Raw genomic sequence first — 22397 nt, 5'->3', positions numbered from 1 at the left:
AAGCTAGTTTTGCCTCTCCCTAGCTCAGGTCAGCTGCAGTAACCCACCGCCATTGCTAGTGTTGCCAACCTTCCCAGATTGCCTGGGAGTCTCCCGGAATGGGGCATGGATCTCCTGGCCTGGTCAGTACCGCACTGAGTGAACCAGCATGGGAGCTCCTTGAGTTTTTGCTTTCGGCTTTCATAGAATCATTCAGCAAAAGGAGGAGGCCATTTGGCCCCTGCCGACTCTTTGAAAGAGCTCTCCCATTAGTCCCACTCTCCCCTGCTCTTTCCCCATAGCCCTGCAAATGTTTCCCCTTCAAGTATTTTTATTCAGTTGTGTTTTGAAAGTTAATATTGAATCTGCTTCCTCCACCCTTTCAGGCAGTGCATTCCAGATCATAAGAGTCACGGAACCACGGCGGGTAGATGGAGTTAAGAACCAGATCAGCCATGATCTAATTGAATGGCGGAACTGACTTGAGGGGCTGAATGGCCTCCTCCTGTTCCTAATCCAGGATTTGAAATGCAGCCTGGAAGGTTAGATGGGTATTCTGGAGTTTTGCTCCAGCGGTGGATAGGTGAGTTCCTTCGGAATCCCTCGGGAGATTTCATGGGTGGGTAGGGTCCCATGATGTAGCAGATTGTACAGGGAGCAACGGGCTTTTTTATGCACTCCGTGCGCATGGATCTAACGGGAACTGTTCCTGTTTCAGTTTCTTATAGCTGAGAGTGACCGAGGGGGCCTGTGCAACATCGACTGCTCCAGAGCGCAACAGAAGCCGGTCTGCGGGAGCGACAGGAAGCTCTACAAATCCCACTGTGCCTTCCAGCGAGCAAAATGCAGGGATCCGACCCTCGAATCAATGCCACGGAGTCGATGCAGCGGTAAGGGTGGAAACGTCAGGGCAGGACTGACACTTCCATTAGTCAATGGTCTACTAGTTACTTCTAGGTCCCTCCATGGCCTTACCCCTCCCAATCTCTGTAACCTCCTCCAGCCCTACAACCCTGTGGGAACTCTGCTTTCCTACAATTCTGGCCTCTTGCGCATCCCTGATTTCATTCGCCCCACCATTAGCGGCCATCCCTACAGCTGCCTAAGGCCCTAAGCTCTAGAATTCCCTCCCTAAACCTCTCTGCCTTTCTACCTCTCTCTCCTCCTTTAAGACGTTCTTTGACCAAGCTTTTGGCCACCTGTCCTAATATTTCCTTATGTGGCTCTATGTCAAATTCTGTCTGATTTACGCTCCTGTGAAGCACTTTGAGACGTTTTACTACATTGAAGGTACTAAATAAATGCAAGTTGTTGTTGTTGTGTGCCATGCTATCAAAAAACATTTAACACAATCTAAATGTATCCCAGCTCCAGAATTCCCATTGTCAACAACCTCTGTCATTTCTTTCAAGAACTTGGGTAAATTTGATAGGCAGCACTCTCCCTCGCTTCCATGCTGACTCCCTCTTGCTGTATCATATCATACCATGCCGTACTGTACCATACCGCACCTAGGTGTTTCATTATCTTGTCTTTCAAGATGCCTTCTAATACGTTACCCACAATGGAAGCTGTCATTTTCTGGGTTGTCCCTAAGCTCCTACTGTTGGTGTCATGTTAATTACTGAACGGGCTCTCGCACTCACATTCCAAAGCTATTGACCTAAGGGAGCTCTTTTAAGGTTATGAAAGGGTTCGGTAGGGTAGACGTAGAGAAGGTGTTTCCACTTGTGGGGAATCCAAAACTAGGGGCCATAAATTTAAGATAGTCACTAGTAAATCCGATAGGGAATTCAGGAGAAACTTCTTTACTCCGAGTAGTTAGAATGTGGAACTTCCTACCACAAGGAGTACTTTAAGGGGAAGCCAGATAAGTACATAAAGGAGAATGGAATAGAAGGATATGCTGATACAGGAAACTCTCTTGTATCCGGCACCGACGGGACCGGGATGGTGCCAGTTGATTAAAAATTCCGGATAACGGAGAGGTATATCTACCGAGGCTATTTTTAACAAACAAAAATTAAAAAATCAAGCAATGTGCAGTATAATTGGGTACTCACCTACAATGTTGTGTTAAATGGACTCCGACTCGGCAACATTTCCGGTTATTGAGGTGTTCGGATCGGAAGAGACTCCCGACAGCGCCAAGAAGCCGAGTAGTGGCAGTTTGGAGAACTACCCCCACTGACTAACTCAGCCACCGCGGGAGACTCGGACTCGGCAACATTGCCGGTTATTGAGGTGTTGTTTTCAGAGTGAGAATTTTGCCGGTTATTAGAGAATTCCAGATATTTAGGTGCCGTTTAAACGAGAGTTTCCTGTAGTTAGATGAAGTAGGGTGGGACGAGGCTCGTGTGGAGAATAAACACCGGCATGATTGGCCTGTTTCTGTGCTGTAGATTCTATGTAATATTTCCAATGGAGGGCCTCCAGGATGCACAAGGTTGCTCCTGGTGAGTGTCACAGTGACATAGCAGGGAAGGAACTCCAGTCTTGAGTGCCTCTCTGGGCAGTCGGATAGGGACTCGAGGGGGAGGGGGAGAGAGAGGTTAGCTCTCAGACAGGTGCCCGTAGCACACATCCGTTCACTCCATTTTAGCCACGTATAAATCATCTCTTTAAATATTGTGTGACAGGGTAGTGTTAAATCATTGGAGCAATTAGCTGGGCGTTTCTTGCATAACTCCTCGAGGGATTTCTCTGACCTGCACTGCCCTCCAATTTAACACTTTCCATAAATCTCAATGTGTCACAGCGCAGGGCTAAGGATGGATGATCCATTTCAATCTGTTTTTTTGTGAAGGCAACACTGTTTCTTAGGGTATCTTCACCCAGAGTAGGGTCTCTGCAAACAAGAAAAACAGAGCAGGCAGATTGCTCCAATGTATGACAGCAACATTGGAGGGGTGGTGGTGAAACCTGCATTTTTCCCCCTTCCCGCACCCACTGCCTGAAAGGAAGTGACTGGCCTCCACTCTGACTCCAACCTCCCCGAGTGGTTGCGATTCTCCCGAGTGCTATTTTTAAGTCAGTTGTTAACTTCTTTCCTTTTATTTTTAATCCGGTTAATGACTTTTGAATATGCAAATTTCGCACTAATGCGTTGAGCAGCGCTCTAAAAATAGCTCTCGGCAGAATTGCCCTGAGAGAGGAAAGATTTGGTGCAATGGTCTATTGCCTATGTCCCCACATCCGTCTAGCCTGGATTGGAACTCGGGACCCAGTGATGAAACAAAAATCTCCTTTCTTTGCCTGTTGTAAGGACCATAAGTGCCTATCGAGAAACCCAAGTGAAAAATCAAAGCCAACAGGGCAAGTTTGAGGAGAGAAGATCAAGAAGCTTGTAAAATGAGGGAAGGTTGAATGAAATAAATTCACAGTTTTGTGGCTAAGGGGCAAAGATGAATTGCAGTAGAATCTCTCTGCACAGAAGGAGGCCATTCGGCCCATCGTGCCTGTGCCGGCTCTTTGAAAGAGCTTTCCAATTAGTTCTACTCCCCTGCTCTTTCCCCGTAGCCCTGTAATTTTCCTCTCCAAGTATTTATCCAATTCCCTTTTGAAAGTTACTACAGAATTGGCTTGTGGGGGTGGGGGGGATAGTTCCAGGTTCCCAACGACACAATTTGATGCTAATACGGAGTTCCATTGCCAACATTAACATCCAACAGCATAAAAAAAATTATCCAAAGTATAAGATCATGTAAGGATTTAAGCATCTTGAATGGAAACTGTTCAAAATCAATTTTTGCCAGTTGACAGGACTCCTCAAATTGAGTTCTGTTACTAATTTAGCACAAAGCTTGTCAGCTTCTAGGCAATCCCTCTCTTGCCTGCAGCCTCCAACCTCTAATGCTCTGTTCCAACCTTTCTTCTCTATTATATTTACAGTGGTCATTGTTGCTCTGGACTTTCCTCTTGTTCCTACTAATCTCTGAATACATTGTCCTACACACTCTTCCTCCTGTCTACATCCAACATGGGTTGGTGATGACCAATTGTGGTGTAACCAGTCTTTTGGTCGTCGTCGTACGTGTCTTCACACTGTTCCCTTTGGGGAACTGTATGAAGTGGTGGAAGGATTTCTGGCTGCGATTAACGCTCCTTCCGTGACCGTAACCATCTTCGTGCCAGCCATTAGGGTGGTTAGTCCTATGGCGGGAGGGTTTTACGGGCTCCCACAACCCATACGAGGGGGGGGGGGGGCACCCACACCCACGGACGCAAGTATCCCGCTGGATGTCAACCCAGAATTTAGAGCCGGAGCTCCGACTCCACTTGCCGGGACTGTCTGGAGCGGGGTTCGAAACCCTACGCCTTCTGGCCCAGCGGCGGGGATGCTACCGCTACGCCAAAGGCCCACTCCTAGTCTTTTGGTGACCTGTTGTCTGACAGTCAATATGGACCTATGGATGGATTGCCCTTTTTGGTCCTGTGAATGGACTACCTTTCTTTGGGACCAGAGATATGGACCAACCTGTGGATGGGCTGCCATTTATGGGACCAATGGTTGAACCATCCTTTTGCAGGAGCTGTGGGTGGACACTCTTTATGGGACCTGTTGATGGACTACCTTTTTTAGAATTCTATCCTCTCTCCCTGCTTACTTTTCACTTCTTTTCTCTCAAATCACAATCCAGAACTTGAGCAACCATTCAATGACCTGAGTTATGGGGCTGGCTTGGCTTGGTTTGATGGTCTGTCATCAATGAATCTTATTCGCAGCATAACAGGAAATTGGAATGGCCTCTGAGGTAAAAGACAGATTTTGAAGGACAGCTGACTGTGGTCAAGCGTTTCATCTTTTCACATTACCTTTGACCCCAGAAATCACTATGACTGTGCTTTAATACAGTGAGCAGAGTGAATACAAATGCATTGGCCCTGGTTATTTCTGAGATGAGTTGATCTGTGTTTCAGATAGGGCTACAGTAAGATGCCAAGAGGACAGAGCCCAAGCACTGGCACAGACGAGGAGGGCAACGGACTCCATCATCGTACCAGAATGCAACGAGGATGGCTCTTTTGCACAGGTACTGTGGGGAATCAATGTTAATCACTTGGTGTAGCAATCGTGTAGAGATAAGACAATAAGCATGGCACCAGTGTGATATTTTACCAATCAAAGCCTGGGCAGGCACTCTCAATCAACTGAAATGACCTAACTGTGAAGTTACAGAAATAATTTCATGTTTAATTGATAATTTTTAATATAATTTTACTATTGACTTACCATGGTTATTGATGAGCAGTTAAAAAGGGAATTCATTGCACCCCTGAGTGGGATGGGACTTGACTCCAACTGACAGGCTCGGTGGGAAGCCTCTGATCCAAATTGATCCAATCAGTAGAGCGCCATTGCAAAGCCGTCCCGTTGGTGCCCGGGGCAACTTGGTACAGGTTGAGGGACTTCGGTTATGTGGAGAGACTAGAGGAGCTGGGCTTGTTCTCCTTAAAGCAGAGAAGGTAAAGGGGGAGATTTAATAGTTCAAAACTATCAAGGGTTTTGATTGATAGAGTAGATGGGGAAAGCTGTTGTCACTGGCAGGAGGGTCGATAACCAGAGGACACAGAAGAACTGGTGGGGTGGTGGGGGAATCAGGAGAATTTATTTTTTACGCAGCAAGTTACTAAACAGCTAAGACATGCTTACTGCAATAAATTGTTCCGAAGTCACAGCTTTCTGACTCGGAGGTCAAGGATGCCCATGCTACCACCGAGCCAAGGATTTTCTGACTGGCCCCACAACTGGGGAATTGGACCATTTAATCAGCATTTGGGAAAGTTTCATATTTCATGTTTCCGTCATTTGTGAACTACAAAAAGAACTTGCCTTTCGTGTGATGCAATCCTTAAACAGTTTCTTGTTTTCAGACCTACATTTTCAAATAACCTAAGTTTTTCTGCGTGGCATTATACTTTTATGAACCCTGTTTAATTGCACTCTTGGAAAGTTGTATTTGTACGATCACCCTGAAAGGCACAAGTAAGGAGTGTGATGGAATACTCTTCACTTGCCTGGATGAGTGCAGCTCCAACAACACTCGAGAAGCTCAACATCATCCAGGACAAAGCCTTCCGCTCGATTGGCACCCCATCCACCACCTTAAACATTCACTCCCTCCACCACCGGCACACCGTGGCTGCAGTGTGTACCATCTACAAGATGCACTGCAGCAACTCGCCAAGGCTTCTTCGGCAGCACCTCCCAAACCCGCGACCTCTTCCACCTAGAAGGACAAGGGCAGCAGTTGCATGTTGAACACCACCACCTCCCAGTTCCCCTCCAAGTCACATACCATCCTGACTTGGAAATATATCGCAGTTCATTCATCGTCGCTGGGTCAAAATCCTGGAACTCCCTAACCTAACAGCACTGTGGGAGTACCTTCACCACACGGACTGCAGCGGTTCAAGAAGAAGGTTCACCACCACCTTCTCAAGGGCAACTAGGGATGGGCAATAAATGCCAGCTTTGCCAGTGATGCTTATATTCCCAGAGTGAATTAAAAAAAAAAATACCCAGTTGCATTTCCCGAATCCATAGTGAATGGAACCCTCCAACTTCCCGTTTACGACCCAGTTCCAATGACATGATAAACCCAACAGACATATCTGACATCCCAGTCACCATTGAGCCAATGGAGCTAAATGAGTGAGCACAGAGTGCTTTGACCAGATGAAAACGAAACTGCTAAGGAATATTCACAGCCGTTAGATGGAGAGGAGAGTGAGAAATGTCAATAAGAATGATTTCACCACGGGAATCAGTAAAAAAATATATATATAATAATTACAGAGCAGAGTGTCTGATAGAAATGATTTTGAACAATTTTATAAGAAATAGAATTCTAAAATGAACATTTCATTGTCAGTTGATATTATTCTTCCTCTCTGACTGTGAGAATTTATAAATGTCCCAGGCTGCTTGAAGCCATTCACTTTCTTCTGCGACTACATACTAGTGTTTCCCAAATGCTTTGGTAATGTGGGTGGAATGTTGGCTGAAAAACATTAGGGTGGAGTGCTGGTCTAAATGTGACATTGGGATGGCTGATGCTTGGTAACTGTGGAGAAGTAATTATTAACCTATGACCAAACGATGATTTTGAGCCCCCTGGAATGAATTAAACCTTTAGCCAATGAGATCATCCAATGTCCCGCTAGACATGAGGTGATTCATTGTTCACAGAAGCTGTGCAGTGATGTGCGTAAGACTTGGAAATGCACAGCACGGATTGACAATTCCCTCACTGTCGGTGCTGTCTCGTTTCTTTAACTGAAAAGCCAGGGTGAAATACCAAGGCTAAGAGTGCAGGACAACCTCAAGGTGTAAAACAATGAGGAAGAGGGCAAGGTAAATCAAGAAATAATGATTTACATGATGCCAAGCTTGGCTTCTAACTGCTTGTAGGTGGGGAGAAGATTGAGAGAGTTGAACAAAGTTTTGGGATCCTAGGGAAGAATGAGTTGGAGTAAGAGATGGTGTGATCAGCCTTCACTTCAACGCAGTGAGGAAGCCAGGAGGAGGACAAATGTGTGTGCAGCTTGAGGAGAACGTTCTGTTTCTGGTATGTGTGTGTGAATGTGATGAAATTGTCCAGCCAGAGGAGCTGAGACTTGAGAGCGGGCCAGGCTTTGCTAGTGATTGTAGCTGCACGTAGTGGACCTCTTGTACCAATGCAGTAATCTCGTGCTGTGGGGTTGTCACTTGTCTGCGCAAGGCCCACAGGTTGGGGGCTGGTGGCTCGAACACCATGTGAAGCCCTGAACCAGCTGAAGTTCTGGCAGCTGCGGAGAGAGAACTTGCATTGATATGGCACGTTTCATCACCTCAGGACGTCCCAAAGTGTTTTACAGCCGATTCATTATTTTTGAAGTGGAGTCACTGTTCTAATGCAGGCAGCCAATTTGCACACAGCAAGATCCAACAAACAGCAGTGAGCTAATTGAACAAATAAACAGTTGGTTGAGGGATAAATGTTGGCCAGAATTCCCCTGCTCTTCTTTGAATAGTACCATGGGATCTTTTAGGTCCACGTAAGAGGGCAGGCAGGGCCTCGGATTAATGCATGGGCCCTGTTGAGTCACTTTGTGATTCTAACCTCACCAGGCCAGCTATGACATGGAGGGAACCTCATGAGTACGAATGGTTGCATCAGTCATTTGCCACTTTGCCGATTATTCTGCAAATTGGGTTTTGCTACAGTTGTAGACTCTACTACCTGGCGCAGCCCTGTAAAGAAGCAGATCACTATTAAGCAGCAAGAGGTATCGGCGGAATCAGCAGGGGGGTGAGCATATTTCAAAGATTTCTCAGGACCGTACCCACTGATTATTGTTAGCTCCACGCTCCATAACACAATAAAGACTGGTTTCAACCACTTGGAGGCGGTCTCTTGAGTGAAGGATTCCGGGACCTCATGACACTGCAATGCTCCATGTTCATAGGAACATAGGAATTGCTAGACGGAAAAAGACCAAGGTCCATTTAGGTCGCATGATACAACGCTAATGGAGATGTTGACTAATCATTGCAATCGATCTCTGTCAATTAGTCTACAACAAACCCAGACATGAGGTGAGGAAACCCCAGTGGTGGAGAGCTTTGGGAACCATAGGTCCAAAGTCCTCCCAAGCGTGCTACACTTACCACATGTCACGTCTCCGGTTACTCGAGTAAATTCAGCAACTTCAGGTTCCAAGTAGGGAGTTACCTTCAAAGTGAAACCAATCAATACAACAACAAAAAAACCTGGGATTTTCCTGATCTGACTGGCCCACTATCACCTCTGGTAGTGTTTTTTACCGGTGAGCTGTGGGGACAATCCAGACTCTCTTTAAGTGAAAACATACCAATGTACATATGAAAAGAATGGCAAGAAAAAGATCATCAAACTTATGAAACCTGCTCCATTAGTTTATGTTGCAAACTGTTGCTCTGCTCCCTCGCAACAGAGGCAAAAAACCTGTGTCCAATTCAGGAAACATGCCACGAGGCAATCAAGCACATTCCAAGAGGCTGTGGTTGTTCATGTCATCACAATCTTGACTAATTTACCACCTAACCCTCTTAACTGGCAAGAGGAACATGGGAACACAGGAACAGGAGTAGGCCATTCAGCCGCTCAAGCCTGTTCCGCCATTTAATCATATCAAGGCAGTTCTGTACCTCTTATTTACCCGTCTTTGATCCATATCTCTTGCACGCTACCACTGAACCAAGCTAACCGCCTCTTCACATCGAGGAACATCTCCGAAGACTTAACCAGGTAAGTGGAGGGAGGTGTGCAAGAGCAAACAGTAACATTTGGGTTGGGCTGAGAGTGAGGTTGAAGAGATAGGCTTTTGAGGAAAGTGAGAGAAGTGGCAGGGCCAAGTACTTTGGGAAGATAGTTTTCAGAGGTGCTTGAGGGGAGCTAGTGACGGAAAGGTCAGTCTCTGACTCTGGAGTAGAGGAGTGGGAAACCAGCGGAAATCCAGAGTGGAAGGTGTAACCTGGGTCATCTGGCTGGAGAAGGTTGCTAGGGGCCGGGATTGCGGATTAGGACAAGGGCCTTGACAGATACGTGGTGAAGTTTGGCGCGCGCACTCACAGTATAAAACACCAACAAATCATATACATGCGCGCACACACACACACACACGCACCACGTACACAGAGGTTAGCTTTCACAATAATTTCCCTCTTTCTCTCCACTTTAACAGGTTCAGTGCCATAAGTTGACGGGCTATTGCTGGTGCGTCACACCCGAGGGCAAACCAGTCAGCGGATCTTCAGTCCACAACCAGACTCCGACCTGCTCAGGTACTAGACACACACAGGCATTTAACTTTGTGGCCAGGTGACTGTCAGTTAACCCTTTGCAGGTGCCCAGAGCTCTTGTAAGCCAGAAGAAATTTCCCTTTGTTTTGCTTATTGGAAAATATAATTGCAGAAACGCAGGAAGTGAAACAAGTACACTTAATGTAGAAACTGGTACATGAGGCACTCGCTGAGATTTGGAAAATGTCGGGATACGTTTTTGCAATTTACCAATACTGCATTGGAATCGGGAATTTGGCAACTGAGGTCAACGTGTGTGATTCGTGGTTTGCCCTTCGCTGATGTCGCATTCCAGATGTCGCATTTGACATAAAACAGCAGCAAATCACTCAGCTAAACAAGAAAAAAATAAAGCCAGTCATTTCTTGCAGGTTGTTTCTCACCTTGAGCTCGCCTGGGCAGAGAGTTGGGATAATGAGGAGAGGAACCAAGCAGCTGCTTATCCGGTGAAACGCCCAACAACAGCAATAGTTAGCCTCTATTTATAACCTGCTCAGACCGCTTCCCCACAAAGAGTACCTGAGCAGTGGCCTTAAAGGGGCGGGCCAGTTAGCAGCTGGACACGACAACCACGCTCCACACTCCTGCACATTCCATGAGCAACGTCACAGAAGGTCACGTTATATCTGACGTAAGAAAACTACTAGGCACTTGGTCTAAGCGTTAAACAAAGCTTTAATCAACTGTTTTACAACATGGAGGTCTAGTTGTGTCCTTCACTAGTTCCTGTTAAGAATGTCCTGCGCAAGCTGGGCCCGTGCCCGGGTATTTATACACTCCCTGGACAGCGTCACCCGCAGGCCACTCAGTTGATTCATGTCAATATCTATATTTAAAAAAATTCCAAAAGGATTTTGGAAATTTGTTGGAAGAAAAAAAAGACTTGCATTTATAAAGCACCTCTCATGACCTCGACGTCCCAAAGCATTTCACAGCTGAAGTACTTTCGAAGTGTAGTCACTGTTATAACGTAGGAAACGCGGCAGCCAATTTGCACGCAACAAAGTCCCAAAAACAGCCATGTGATAATGAGCAGATAATCTGGCTTTTCAGTGATGTTGGTTGAGTGATAAATATTGGCCCAGGCTATCGAGGAGAACTCCCCTGCTTTTCTTCGAAATAATGCCGTGGGATCTGACATAAGAAAACCACTAGGCACTTGGTCTAAGCGTTAAACAAAGCTTTAATCAACTGTTTTACAACATGGAGGTCTAGTTGTGTCCTTCACTAGTTCCTGTTAAGAATGTCCTGCGCAAGCTGGGCCCGTGCCCGAGTATTTATACTCTCTCTGGACAGCGCCACCCGCAGGCCGCTCAGTATTATTTCATAAGTCTTTCTTTCATGAATGACTGATTCATGTCAGGATCTTTTACATCCACCTGAGAGGGCAGGTGGGGCCTCGGTTTAACGTCTCACCTGAAAGACGGCACCTTGGACAGTGCAGCACTCCCTCAGTACTGCACTGGGAGTGACCGCCTAGATTTGGTGCTCAAGTCTCCGGAGTGGGGCTTGAACACACAACCTTCTGACCGGTCCGAGGAGAGAGTGCCAGAGGGGTCTGGGTTCACTGCAGGAAGTGTGCCCCCCGCCCCCCCCCACCATGAGTAGCTTTACGACATAGGAGAAAATGACCCTACAGCTGACATCAGGGGCTGAGGGAAGCAGCTCGTTAGTAAAGAGCCATTTCATGGCTAATAGCCGCATGATCCGTGGGCACACACAGTATGCCGGAGGTTGGGAATTCATAACTTGGGGAATGGCTGGACTCCTGTTTATCCGTTCCATGCCCCAGCTGGGCGGTGCTCCAGTTTGGTGTTCTGCATTAATCCGCCATTTCATGAGACTCATCCCAAAACCTGGTGCAAAGTCCCAATCGGCCCATGTTGATGTTATGTACGCTGCTGACATCTCCCCCTCCCCACCCAGCACTGTGCTGCTGCAATCAAAGGTGCAAAGTTGCATGATTTTTGTTTAAAACGTTAAAAAAAAAAGTCTGCAATTCGAGTGACCTCCCCCGCGGCCCCCCCTCCACACCGGAGGATTCCCACCGAGCTTCACTTCTGGATCACGTGGATGCCTGGGAAGGAATGTCCCTTTAATAGCTCCTCCTATAGAGCCAATTACAGGAACCCTCAATGCAGTGAACAGTGAAAGGCGAATAATTTATCCAAAATTAACTTTGCTTTCAGGGTCTACAAGAGACAAAACCTCCCGGCGGGATCGCGACTCCAGCAGGATGGGTAAGTTAAAAGCTTTCAGCCATTTTGCTTGATTCTGGTGCAGTTCAGTACCGCACTCGTCTGAACACAACTGACATGGTCATGGGCTACAGTACGATATGGTTCACTGTCCTTGCACCTCTGGTACCTGGATTCCAATTGAGCCCAAAATGATGGGATGAACCTCTCCTCTGTCTGCAGGCTGTTTGGGCCCTACGGGAAATCAGTTGAGCAGCCTCGATCCGAGTTCCTAGGGTGCCTGGCCCACAGCACAAAACTGCCCATAATGCGGCACTAATTAGAGGGTCCACATTAATGCTGGTGTGGGAAATGATGGGGAATGTACTGAGGGGTCTCTGCTGTCAGGTTGTGGCTGAGGCACATTATTGGAGCCTTATAGAGGGACCTTAATTCTGCCATACCTGACCTGAGAACACTCGATACTGACACTGGTGTATCGGAAATGTTCTATTTCCAACAGAAATGTCCCTCATCTTGATGTGGTCAACAATTTGGATGGAAAATAAATAAGTGTGTTTAATATAGAAATTCTTTATTTAGTTACAGGCTGGATACATTTACAGTGGTGGGAAATGGAGGGGTGTTAATAGTGGGAAATGAAACGCTGAGTTACTGATTGATCTCATCAAACTCTCCAAGCTTAAAGAGAGAGTCACGTGATCCAAGTCTCCATTAGAAATCGACTAGAAAAGACACAGTTTTTACATCTGGAGATTTTTATTAAACCATCACTGGAAAATTCTTCACCAGCACAATCCTAGTTTGGAATTCTCTTCCTAAACCCTTCCACCTCTGTCCCTCTCCTGTAAACAGCTTCCTGAGGGCCCACTCCTGTGACTACCTTCAGTCACCAGCACTAACTCCTGCTCCACTTCCCACTTGGTGGCCACCACCTATCCTGTAACGTGCTCCCTGCAACCAATGTTCCCCTTAAGATGCGTGGGTGGGCGCGTGGCTGCGCATCAGTCGGGAGGTCCCGCGCAGGACGTTCACGAGCAGTTGCCGCTGGAAGATACCGCGCAGCAAATTTAAAGGGACCGCGCGCACAAAAAATAAAATCGGAGGGAACCTTGCCTACAACCCTCCAAGATCTCTGCATTCCTCCAATTCTGGCCTCTTGCACATCCCCGATTTCCATCGCTCCACCGTTGGCAGCCGTGCCTTCAGCTGCCTGGGCCCTAAGCTTGGGAATTCCCTCCCTAAACCTCTCCTCCTTATAAGATGCTCCTTAAAAGCTTGGTCAAAGGGGTAGGTTTTGTCACCTGTCCTAATAGCTCCTTGTGTGGCTCGGTGTTGGGTTCTGTCTGATAACGCTGCCGTGAGGCGTCGGTAGACCGCTTTTCACTACGTTAAAGGCACTATATAAATGCAAGTTGTTGTTGTTGTGAAGGCCGTAAGCTGCTGTTGAGCGATCTGGTTTGAGAGTGTTACTGGGGGCCCAATAGAGTGACCGTTGAATTATTACACTATATTACTGAGGTACCCAGTTTAATGAGCGGGCGCAAAGCTTTCTACTGAGCAGTCCTTCAGGAGAGGAGGAGGGAAAAGAGGACAGTGCCGGAGTGGTAGCGTCCAAGCCGGAAATGCACCGGCCCTTCCCCTTTCTTCCAATCTGTCTTTTCAAGGCTTTTCTTTGCTTCTGAACATCCAGCCAAGAGTGTGGGGAGAATGGATAATACTAACCTCAATAATAGTGTCTTTTCGATTTTTTTCTTCTCTGATCCCAGAACAAGGAATCAAGCTCCGGCCTACCACAAGAACCCAGACTCGCCACGAAGGTGAAGGTACACAGCGCTCATTGCTCTGTCCCGTCAGTCGCAGCTGCATCTCTTTGTAGGGGGATTGTTTTGCAATTATACATTTTACCAATTTAAAGAATGAGAGAAAGACTTCCGGCTCGGTGATCTCTCAAACGTGACTACATGTTGCATTTTAATGCGACCTGTGCTTTTTCATTGTGTATTTGTGAATGAATGATTAAAGGTTTGCCATGCACATTTTCGTCCAGATGGAACCCCTTTAAGAAAGACTTGCATTTATGTAGACCTCAGGATGTCCCAAAGCGCTTTACAACCAATGAAGTACTTTTGAAGTGAAGTCACTGTTGTATTGTAACGTGGCAGCCCGTTTGCGCACAGCAAGCTCCCACAAACAGCACTTAACACTTTGAGAATGGCCATATTTTCACTCAATGGAGGGGAAGGAAATTACAGAAGAGAGAGAAAGGAAATCGCTGCCTTTTTCTAGATGTGGACATCGAGGCTAAGTGCAGCTTTAAGTTGCATTGCAAGTTATTGAATGCATTGGAGGGTAGATCTCTCAAACCCTCGCAGCCAGCTGAGCTTTAGATGACAGGAGCGCATATCGGGAATTCACCCGTGAAAGGTCAGTAGGCCCAGCACCATTTTTAGTCCATTAACTTCCGATATGTGCTCCCGCTGCATGAAGCTCCCTGGCAGGAGCACAAATGCATAACATCTACCCTCGTATCTACAGGGATGTACAGGAAACTTTGTGCTCTCCGGCACCGACGGGACCGAGCTGTTGCCGTTCCCTCAAAACTGCCGGACACTCCAGCGCTAATGTTGAACGATACGGAAGCTTTTCATCTCCGTATCTGACAACAAACACTGTTGCTTAGCAACAGCTTCTAAACAGTCGGCCCGTACCTTGGAAGCGTCTCTCTGAAGCTGTTGCTAAGCTACAGAGACTTTGCAGAGCCTGACTGTTGAAAAAAAAGCCACGAGAAGAAAAAAAAGCCACGAGAAGAAAAAAAATCTAACAAAACGTCTCCTGATTTTTGCCGGTGGCTAGAGCTTGCCGGACATTTAGCCTCCGGATAACACAAAGTTTCCTGTATGTCGTGTATTGTTACCACAAACTTTTATTCAAGCTGAACGGATTTAGGAATCTCCCATCAACGTAAAGAAAGCAAGAACTTGTGTTTATTTGTCACCTTGTATCATATCCTCACGATATCCCAAAAGCCAATGGATTACTTTGTGAAGTGCAGACACTGTTTGGTAGGCAAATGTAGCAGTCAATTTGCGCACAGCAAAATCCCACAAACATCAAATGAACAAATAATCTCTTTTTGACGATGGTTGAGTGAGTGTTGGCTAGGAGACCAGGAGAACTCACTGTGCTTCTTTGTAAATGTGCCATGAGATCTTTTACATTCACCTGATCAGGCAGACGGAGCCTTTGTTTAATGTCTTATCTGAAAGCTCTCCCATGCTGCCCTCATAGAAACATAGAAGATAGGAGCAGGAGTAGGCCATTCGGCCCCTCGAGCCTGCTCCGCCATTTAATGAGATCATGGCCGATCATCCAAATTCAGTACCCTGTCCCTGCTTTCTCCCCATATCCCTTGATCCCTTTAGCCTTAAGAAATATATCTAACTCCTTCTTGAATATATTTAATGAATTGGCCTCAACTGCCTTGTGTGGTAGAGAATTCCACAGGTTCACCACTCTCTGGGTGAAGAAATTCCTCCTCATCCGTGTCCTAAATGGCTTACCCCTTATCCTTAGCCTGTGACCCCTGGTTCTGGACTCCCCCTCCATCGGGAACATCCTTCCTGCATCTAGTCTGTCCAGTCCTGCTAGAATTTTATAAGTTTCAAAGAGATCCCCACATCTGAATTCCTGATCGATGCTCCCCGGTGTCCTGGGGCCAATATTTATCCCTCAACCAACATCATTAAAAACAGATGATCTGGTCATTATCTCATTACTGTTTGTGGGAGCCTGCTGTGCGCAAATTGTCTGCCGTGTTTCCTACATTACAGCAGTGACTACAGTTCAAAAAAGTACTTCATTGAATCTAAAACACTTTGATGTCCTGAGATTGTGAAAGGCGCTATATAAATGCAAGTCGTTACTTTTCTTTTTATTGTACCATGGGATGCGTCACAGCTGAACTCGGTCCTGCCCTCACCCGATCTGCACACATGAGTACTTTCCTGCAGGGGTCACTGGCTAGTGATTAGGATCAGGAATTCCACAGTTAATTTTTTTTAATGCCTTCCTATGTGTCCGCTGTGGCTCAGTGGGTAGCAACTTGCCTCTGAGTCAGAAGGTTGTGGGTTCAAGTCCCACTACAAGGACTTGAGTACATAAATCTGGGCTGACACTTCTAGTTGAGTACTGAGGGAGTGCCGCACAGTTGGAGGTGCTGTCTTTCAGAAGAGACATTAAACCGAGGCCCTGTCTACCCTCTCAGGTGGACGTACAAGATCCCATGGCACTCTTTGAAGAAGAGCAGCGGGAGTTATCCCCACTGTCCTGGCCAATATTTATCCCTCAATCAACAGTTTATCTGGTCATTATCACATTGCTGTTTGTGGGAGCTTGCTGTGCGCAAATTAGCTGCCGCGTTTCCTACATTACAACAGTGGCTACACTTCAAAAGTACTTCATTGGCTGTAAAGCGCTTTGAGATATCTGGTGGTCGTGAAAGGCGCTATATAAATGCAAGTCTGTCTTTCTTACATAGAGTCCCTGAGATCAATTGTAGTGGCCCTACCACCAGTGATCTACAAACTCCGGAGCGACAAAGGATCGAGCCTGGGACTTTTTTTCCCCACACATTTACCCACCGAGTCTGGCAAAGGCCTATAAATAAAATTATTGCTCCGGACAAGATGTCCTTTTAAAGATTATCTCAATTTATTCCCGACAGCCCAAAACCACCTTGTTTGGTTTTCAGAGTACAGCTGTTTCTTTCAAGTTATTTTCTCTGCTTGCCCTTTTTGGGATCTTCCCATGCCATGCTCCATCACCAGCAGAGAGGCCGTTGATCTGGTCCCAGGTCTCCATCAGTTGGTAGATGCACCTCCGACCCTCCCCACTCTCCCTGTGGCCAAACACTGGTTGCTGGTTTGCTTGCGGCTGCACGGTTGAGATAGGAAACTCCGAGAGAGAGAGGGTGAAAGGACTGAAGCCGTGAGCAAGTGACCTCCAGTGTCAGTCACCCAACGCCCACCCTTCATAATAACCAGGCTCGGGAATCGCCTCGGACAGTTCTCCCGCTCTGCCAACTTAACTGCGGAAGAATCCTATTTTATATGCGCAAGTCGGGTTTCAGCTGCAAATCTCAGCCCACGAATTAGCTGAAAGGTCAGTTAAGGTTACGAGGCACGCAGCAAAGATCCAGTACCAAAAACCTCCCACAGTTTTTTTTTTGATTGGCTATTCCCGAAACAGGTGAAACAATGGATCATCCCAAGCAGAGGTCTGTTGAAGAGAGGCATAAAGATGCGCTAATAATCTCCAAAAATCCAGGTGAGGTTTCTGCGATTTCTCAACCCAGCTGCCATGCACGTGGGCACTCAAACGGAAAGTGACTGTTGGTTTATTCACTCTCGGGGTGTGGGTGTCACTGGCAAGGGTGGCATTTATTGCCCATCCCTAGTTGCCCAAAAGAAGTTTGATACAACTGTGTGCCTTGCTAGGCCACTCCTGAGGGCAGTTAAGAGTCAACCACCGTTGGTGTGGGACTGGAGTCACAGAGGCCCAGACCCGGTAACAACGGCAGGTTTCCTTCCCTAAAGAACACTTGTGAACCAGTTGGGTTTTGACAACAAGCTTCATGGTCACTTTTACTGATTCCAGCTATTTATTTCCATTTGAACTGAATTCAAATTCTTATACTGCCATGGCGGGATTTGAACTAGAATTTTACCTGGATTAGTAGGGCAGACACTCTGGATTACTAGTCCAGTTACATAACCATTATACTACCGTACCCAAACTTGGGGTAAGTGACCCTTTGGCACATCCATTCCAGCTGAAGCTATTCTTCAAGTAGATTCGAAGATAAACATATGGTATAGTGTCCCGCCCGGCAGGGACCAGCGATCGCAAGGGTGGCATTGGTACCTACTCTGGGAACTGTTGTTTTAAGCCAAACAAAAATGGCACTGCACCAGATTCTTCTGGTGTCCCTCCAATTTTACCCCATCTCTCCTGGGTAACAGTTTTATGGGGATCTCGGGCACCATTCTTCATGTTAAGAGTGCTGGCAGCTATATGACCATGGGGCATCATCACCAAGCTCAGTGTTGCCCCCGACCTAACTCCGCAAAGTTTCTGGCCGCAATTTTGCCGGCGCTCAGAGGGCGAGTTTGGAGGCGGGTCAGAGGTTAAATTCGATTTGCTTGAGGGCAGGTTCCGACCCCGCCGTCAACCCGCCTCCAAACAATTTTCCCAAGTGTCGGGTCTCTGATTTGCGAATGGACCCGACACCTAGTGGCAGGAAGTGGATTAAAGGCAATTACCTGCCTATTAACAGGTACTTGTCAGTAGTTTTCAGCCTGTTTTTGGATTTTCACGCTTCTGGGTCGGGTTTCCCGATGTCTGGACACCACGCCAGGTAAGTGTGGCGTGTTGTGAGTCTGGTGTAATGTTTGTGGAATGCTGACAGCTGTAGAAGTGGTGTGAAGGATCCAGTGTTGCACATGGTGAGTTTCAGAGCTAAGAAAATGTTGGTTACTGCATTCTTTAAACATTTACAGATTTCTTTAGCTTACAAGTTTTTAAATCCAACTATATGTCCAGTGCCACCTCATTGGAAGAACCTCTCTCACCAGTGACAGATCGCTTCTGTCACCTCACCTGCAGCTGCTAGCTGTTCTAGCCTAAGGAGGGAGTCACTGGAGAGCCTGGGTGCAAGAGTTCACCTTTGTGCAGCGATTGTCAGTGTTTTCAGCACCTCAATGCTGTCAAACACTGAGAAATAATTGTGCATGGCCCCTTTAAGGAAACCGGCAGATGATGCGTCATCAAATGACATCATCAGACCCGCTTCCTGTTAATTGGCCAGCAAGCCCGCAGGGCGGGCTTAACAAGGTCAATCAAGGGAAAATCACGTCTGTGGAGCGGAGGCAGCTGGGGGCAGGACTGGAAGCTGGAAACCAACTGTCCCGCACCCATCCCGACACCGCTGGCAAAATTGTGGCCAAAGTCTCTGCAGTGATTACATCGAGTCTATTGGTCAGAAAATCACATGCACTTGAATTTCCAATAAATGCTCTCGGCGAGTGAGGCTCTTCGACAGGAGTGTGAAGTCAGAAAATTACCCCATACTGGGTTCATCCAAAAGAAAATATGATGCACGTATAGATACGTATATGTGAGAGGTGAATATTGAAAGGGAAGTGAATACAAAGGTGGAATGAAGACTGAAATGTAGAAAGAGATTCCCTTCCCCACACTCCACCTCCAATTTTCTCCTCTCCTGAAGATGTGGACTCATGCTGGGTACAGCTCTATGGAGGCACACAGGCCTCCATTAGCCATTCTTCACCTATGAGCCTGGACACTGAGTGCCCACTATTCGGCCATGGAGTCCATTACAATGAGCCTGGTGTCCACGCAAGCTCCCTTTCCAGTCATTGGTCACTGGAGAGCAATGAGGAGTGGGAACCCCCTCCCCCAACCCCCCCCGATTCTCCCCACCCCCCTTCTCCCGAGGTCAGGCCTGCTAAAGCCAATTGTTGCATCCCAACTAGGATCAGCTCACTAAGCATAGACTGGGGATCGAACCTGGGATCTTTCTGGGTCTGTGGGGGTCAGTACCACACTGGATGGCAGTGAACATTTCAAGGCCAGTTCGTTTAGACTGCAATTAGGAGAAGTGATACGTGATTATCAGAGCTCCAACATATATAAAATGGGGGCAGGGGCAGAGTGAGCAACAACAAGAGACGTCGAGGCCTTCTCCTATTTTAATATTTTGCTTTTGTTCTTCAGAACTGACGTATCCAGCCCTGTGGTTTCTATTCACTAGAGATGCCAAGTCAAACCGCAGTGCCAAGCTAGGTAAGTGAGTCCAGTAGATTGCCAGCTCCTCCTTCTGATGCCAGGGCATTTACATACCACCATTAACAGAGTAACACATCCCAAGGCTCACAAATGAGGGGGTGGAAGCAGGAGAACATCAGACTTCTGGCAGGAATTAGGGGACGTACATTTGTAGGACTTGCATTTATAGAGTGCGCCATCATCTCTCTCAGAAACATCTCAAAGTAAATCCCGTACACTGAATTACTTTGAAGTGCAGTGACTGTTGTTCTGCAGGCCCACATGGGTGCCATTTGAAGCACAGTAAGATCCCACAAATAATGGCCTATTGATCTGTTTTTACTATACTCTGCATCTAACCCCCCGTAGCTGCCCAGGAGTGATTGATGTTGACACTGGGAGGCTAATAATGTGATCCCAGCTACTGGCTGCACCTATTCCCTGTCCCTCACCATCTGATCGCTTTGTGACGTGGTCAAACTGACACTTACAGCGCTCAATCAAGGCATAGCTACTCAAATACTCTTTAGTTTCATTCCTATTGGAAGCATTCTGAAAACACAGATGGATTGTGATGCCCCACACGGTAAATTAGCCTGCTGACACTCAATGTTTAGGGGGGGTCACAGATGAAGACTGACTGCTTGGATGAGGTCCTGGAGAACAAACTTACCTCAGCATGAGTCATGGGAGGGGGGTGAGTGAAACGGGAGGGGAAAATAAAATAAAACAAAGTAGGTTTTTAATGGTGGCTTATTATGTCATTTGTACTTTTTCTCTCCTCATTAGACCAGCCGGTGTCGTGTGAACAGGAGCGTCGAGCTGCCATCGAAGAAGCGAAACAGCATCAGTACGAGGGGGCCTTTGTTCCGCAGTGCAGCACAGGCGGATTATACAAACAGGTGCAGTGCCACCAAGCCACCGGATACTGCTGGTGTGTTCGAGTTGATTCTGGCCACCCGATCCAAGGCACGACCGCACGGTGAGCACCGCACTAGATAACCGGGACTAGGGCAAGCTTGAATCGGTGGTGGCCATGCTGAGACTGGCAATGCGCAGTAAACACTTTGAGTCATGGATCGTTTAAAACGTGACGGTGGGGGGGTACATCATCAAGTGAGGCGGTCAAACTGCACACCTAGCCTGATCTTCCTAGTGGCTGGTCAAAGATCAACCTTTGGTGGAAGCAGATTGTGAGTTTACCCTCCCTCCCAGTCAGGAGACTGTGCGTGACTTGAGGTGCAAAAAGAAACAATTGAGAGCAGAGGGAATGCAATTCCTGTAAATATTGAAATGTGGCAAATTGTCCCCGGTGGAGTGAATTCTGTTGCTTGTTGTGTGGAAATTCAATCTTTCATTCAAGTGAAAAGGTCCCCCCACCCCCATCGCGGGCTTCAGTGCGACACCTGGTGAGTAACCAGGTCTCTCCTTCTTTAAGACGCTCCTTAAAACCTACCTCTTTGACCAAGCTTTTGGTCACCTATCCTAATATCTCCTTATGTGGCTCAATGTCAAATTTTGACTGATTTACGCTCCTGTGAAGCGACTTGGGATGTTTTACTACATTAAAGGTGCTAGATAAATGCAAGTTGTTGTTGTTGAGGTCACCTGCTTTAATTTGAGAGCGAATCACCAGCCTGCAGTCATTCCCTAATTGAAAAACCACCTTGAACGAGACAGATGGGTTAACATGCTTTACGAAGTCTAAATTATTTGAGGAAAATAGTCACTAGTTGTTCATTAGGCAAGTGTGGGAATGGTAAGTAAGAGGAACACTTCTGGAGTGGGAAGGTGAGCAGTACAACTCACCGTAAGATGCCTGAGTGCATTGCCACCGTCCTCCTTGCAATAGCAGGACATTATACCCCATTGGACGATAGTTTCCCCAGCTGGAGGTGCACAGGTTCACAGCAATACTTGCCCCTCCGTTAAAAGAATTCGAAAGACAAAAGGTGAGTTCCACAGCTCAAAATAGGAAGGGAATTCATTGGAGCAGGAGAATCCAGCAGGAAAGTCAGGGGACAACCTGAGGTCTGAAGTTCTTAAAGTCAATATTCTGGCCAGAGGATTTCAACTTGCTCTCCCATTCTCTCTGCAGTAATCAGACACCTGACTGTGGCAGTGGCGCAAGGTCGAAAATCTCTGAGATGGGCCCCCTCTTCAGGGACAGGAAACTCCAAGGTGAGTAAAAGTTATCCCAGCTCTAACTTGGGTTTGGTATGAGAATGACAAAGAAAGAAAGAAAGCAGAGTCATAGATGATGGCCAGTGTGTTATGATTTTTACAACAGTGAAACGCAAGTCACTGGTCAGCCTAACCTGCCGAGACATCTATAGTGTGACCAGGCTAGCTGTGACATTCCTTTATATGTGTCAGTTTGGCTCAGTGGTCGCACTCTTGCCTCGGAGTCATCAGGTTGTGGGCTCAAGCCCCACTCCAGGATTTGAGCTCATAATCTAGCTTGATACTTCAGGAAGAGAGTGCTGCATCATCAAAGGTGCTAACTTTCAGATGAGATGTTCAACTGAAGTCCCAGTTCAGATTGA

General features: G+C 46.9%; 1 protein-coding gene across 3 annotated transcripts in view; it reads left to right on the top strand.

Moving 5' to 3' along the window:
- LOC147096679 (SPARC-related modular calcium-binding protein 1-like) overlaps nucleotides 1–22397 on the top strand; it is a 99037-nt gene that overhangs the window by 11541 nt on the left and 65099 nt on the right. For 2 of the 3 annotated variants that reach the window (XM_085973249.1, XM_085973248.1), the window contains exons 2-10: nucleotides 698–869; nucleotides 4900–5012; nucleotides 9688–9787; nucleotides 11995–12045; nucleotides 13773–13829; nucleotides 17254–17331; nucleotides 19801–19869; nucleotides 20641–20833; nucleotides 21950–22032. In XM_085973249.1, the coding sequence (XP_085829375.1) occupies nucleotides 698–869; nucleotides 4900–5012; nucleotides 9688–9787; nucleotides 11995–12045; nucleotides 13773–13829; nucleotides 17254–17331; nucleotides 19801–19869; nucleotides 20641–20833; nucleotides 21950–22032 (916 nt within the window). The remainder of the gene's footprint in view (nucleotides 1–697; nucleotides 870–4899; nucleotides 5013–9687; nucleotides 9788–11994; nucleotides 12046–13772; nucleotides 13830–17253; nucleotides 17332–19800; nucleotides 19870–20640; nucleotides 20834–21949; nucleotides 22033–22397) is intronic. The other variant, XM_085973250.1, reaches the window with a different exon arrangement.

The sequence above is a fragment of the Somniosus microcephalus genome, chromosome 34, assembly GCF_052327205.1.
Source record: "Somniosus microcephalus isolate GS21.2 chromosome 34, FLI_Smic_1.0, whole genome shotgun sequence".
Taxonomy (NCBI): Eukaryota; Metazoa; Chordata; class Chondrichthyes; order Squaliformes; family Somniosidae; genus Somniosus; species Somniosus microcephalus.
The sequence above is the reverse complement of the archived record's forward strand: the minus strand, read 5'-3'. Positions and strand labels throughout refer to the sequence as shown.